The 2,331-nt window shown below is 36.3% G+C and overlaps 1 protein-coding gene across 1 annotated transcript in view; it reads left to right on the plus strand.

The window, feature by feature from the left end:
- Positions 1-1,975, plus strand: part of LOC105450486 (juvenile hormone epoxide hydrolase 1-like) — a 2,908-nt gene extending 933 nt beyond the window's left edge. The window contains exons 3-6 of the mRNA XM_011690338.1: positions 5-294; positions 393-577; positions 729-969; positions 1,045-1,975. Coding sequence (XP_011688640.1) covers positions 5-294; positions 393-577; positions 729-969; positions 1,045-1,279 — 951 coding nt within the window. The 3' untranslated portion in view covers positions 1,280-1,975. The remainder of the gene's footprint in view (positions 1-4; positions 295-392; positions 578-728; positions 970-1,044) is intronic.
- Positions 1,976-2,331: the final 356 nt, after the last annotated feature.

Below are 2,331 nucleotides of genomic sequence, written 5' to 3' on the forward strand. Positions count from 1 at the left end.
TTTGCCGTTGTTAATTGTACACGGATGGCCTGGTTCCATAATGGAATTTTACAAGATCATTCCATTACTGACCTCACCGAGACCCGAGCACGATTTCGTATTTGAAGTGATAGCGCCTTCGCTGCCTGGATTCGGTTTCTCCAGCGCAGCTACGATACCTGAACTTTCGAGTCTTCAAATGAGCGTGATTTTCAAGAATCTCATGTTAAGGCTCGGCTATGATAAGTATTATGTTCAAGGTGGCGATTGGGGTGCCATTGTCATTCAAACCATGTCGTGTCTATATCCGCAACAGTAAGTTCATTATCTAAAGCTTTATCAGTTGAACCTATAATTTGATGCCTAGCATTAAAGGTGTACATAACAACAATGTAAGTTAATGCAAATTGTAGCGTCTTGGGTATGCATTCCAATTTATGCTTAATACTCAGTAAATGGGCTCTACTGAAAAACGCATTGAAGAGTTTTTCTTCGTTTTTACCTTGTGCTAATAAAACTAAGAGAAAAGGTTTTATCGGCCAGTTTCTGGCGGAGACTGGATATTATCATATTCAAGCTACGAAACCGGATACAGTTGGTACGCAAAACGTATTTTATATTATACGAAAAGAATTAGCGTCCTGAACTTATATACGTCCATTATATAAATTGAAATTGCAAGAGAGTTTTGCGTGTATGTTAAACAAAAATCATGTATCTCTTCAAGCGCGTCGCCGTGTGTGTTTCAGGAGTCGGACTAAACGATTCACCTGCCGGCTTAGCATCGTATATCATCGAGAAGTTTTCTACCGGCACAAATGTGTCTTACAAATACAGGGAAGACGGTGGATTTCTGGAGAAATATACGTACGACGAATTGATCGACAACCTAATGATCTATTGGGTGTCGAATAGTATGACTACGGCCATGAGAATATACGCTGAACAGTACACCAAGTCGAACAGATCCCTGACGGCAACCCTGAATTCGTACGTAACTGCAATGTTATCGCAAGAATTACTGTTATCGCAACGTAACTGCAAAATATCTTTTTTTCTTTACAGAATACCGGTTAAAGTTCCCAGCGCCTGTGCGCAGTTCCCTCACGAAATCATGGCGCAAAGTCCGGACGAACTGAGAACACGATTCGTGAATCTCTTACGAATTACCAAAATGCCTCGAGGTGGTCATTTCGCGGCATTCGAGGAGCCCGAGTTACTCGCAAATGATATATGGATTTCCATCGACGAGATCGAGAAGTGGAACAAAAAGCACAGGGAAACAATTTTTTATGAATAAGAGGACAAACGTAATTCATAAACGAGAAGAGCATAAATCGCGCGTTATTCGAAATTACAAGGGCATAATGTATTTTTTATAACTTTTTTATAAAGATTTTCTATTTTCAGTATGTTTATATGAGATATAAACGATCTTTTTATCTTTATTAGTGTAGAAAGGGTGTTTTCAATACTTACTATTCGAAATTACAAGGGCATAATGTATTTTTTATAACTTTTTTATAAAGATTTTCTATTTACAGTATGTTTATATAAGATATAAACGATCTTTTTATCTTTATTAGTGTAGAAAGGGTGTTTTCAATATACTTTGTATTTTAGATAGTATATATTTTATGAAGTTTAATGAGATACGAAATTATATGTTTTAAATATGTTTTGAGTTATTTTAATTACAAGTTACAATTTGGTCGTTGCATAATTTTCAAACACGGCGACGATGGTGTTTAAAGAGCAGCAACGCGTTTTCACTCCAACTCGACTGTGACGAATCTTAATTGTTATCGAACAACGAAGAACGCCACAGGCAATGCTGACACAAAGTTGAACTTTCGAAAGACCGTGGTCGCCGTGGTGCAATTAACATCGAAAACTCAGGTATAGATAGCTGCTTGTTTATCTTATGGGTAACATGATCAATTGATACAAGCACGATTTTTCTCGACGAAATTAACGATCAGTGAGCCTCTGTGATGAAAATCCAGCTAAGAGATTTGCATTTTTTAAATTATTTTATATATAATGTCGAAGCATTAAAGAGAAATGAATCAAACACGTACGTTATTATATAGAATGTTCAGCGTAATAGTCCGTACTAATTTTAAGACACTTTTGGCAATTTAAAAAAAAGATTTCCTTTCAATTTTTATTTGTCGCAGTTATAGCCTGGGTAAAGCAGAAAAAATTCATCTTTTAATTAAAACAATGGACAAACAAGGGCAAATGAGCCAAAGGCAAGTTATTGGTAGCCAAAAAGCAATTATATTTAAATCGGATCCAGACGTTTCGGCTTCAATTAGGCCATATTCATTGGATCAATATAAATTATAG

The sequence above is a fragment of the Wasmannia auropunctata genome, unplaced genomic scaffold, assembly GCF_000956235.1.
Source record: "Wasmannia auropunctata unplaced genomic scaffold, wasmannia.A_1.0 LD336061.1, whole genome shotgun sequence".
NCBI classification, from domain to species: Eukaryota; Metazoa; Arthropoda; class Insecta; order Hymenoptera; family Formicidae; genus Wasmannia; species Wasmannia auropunctata.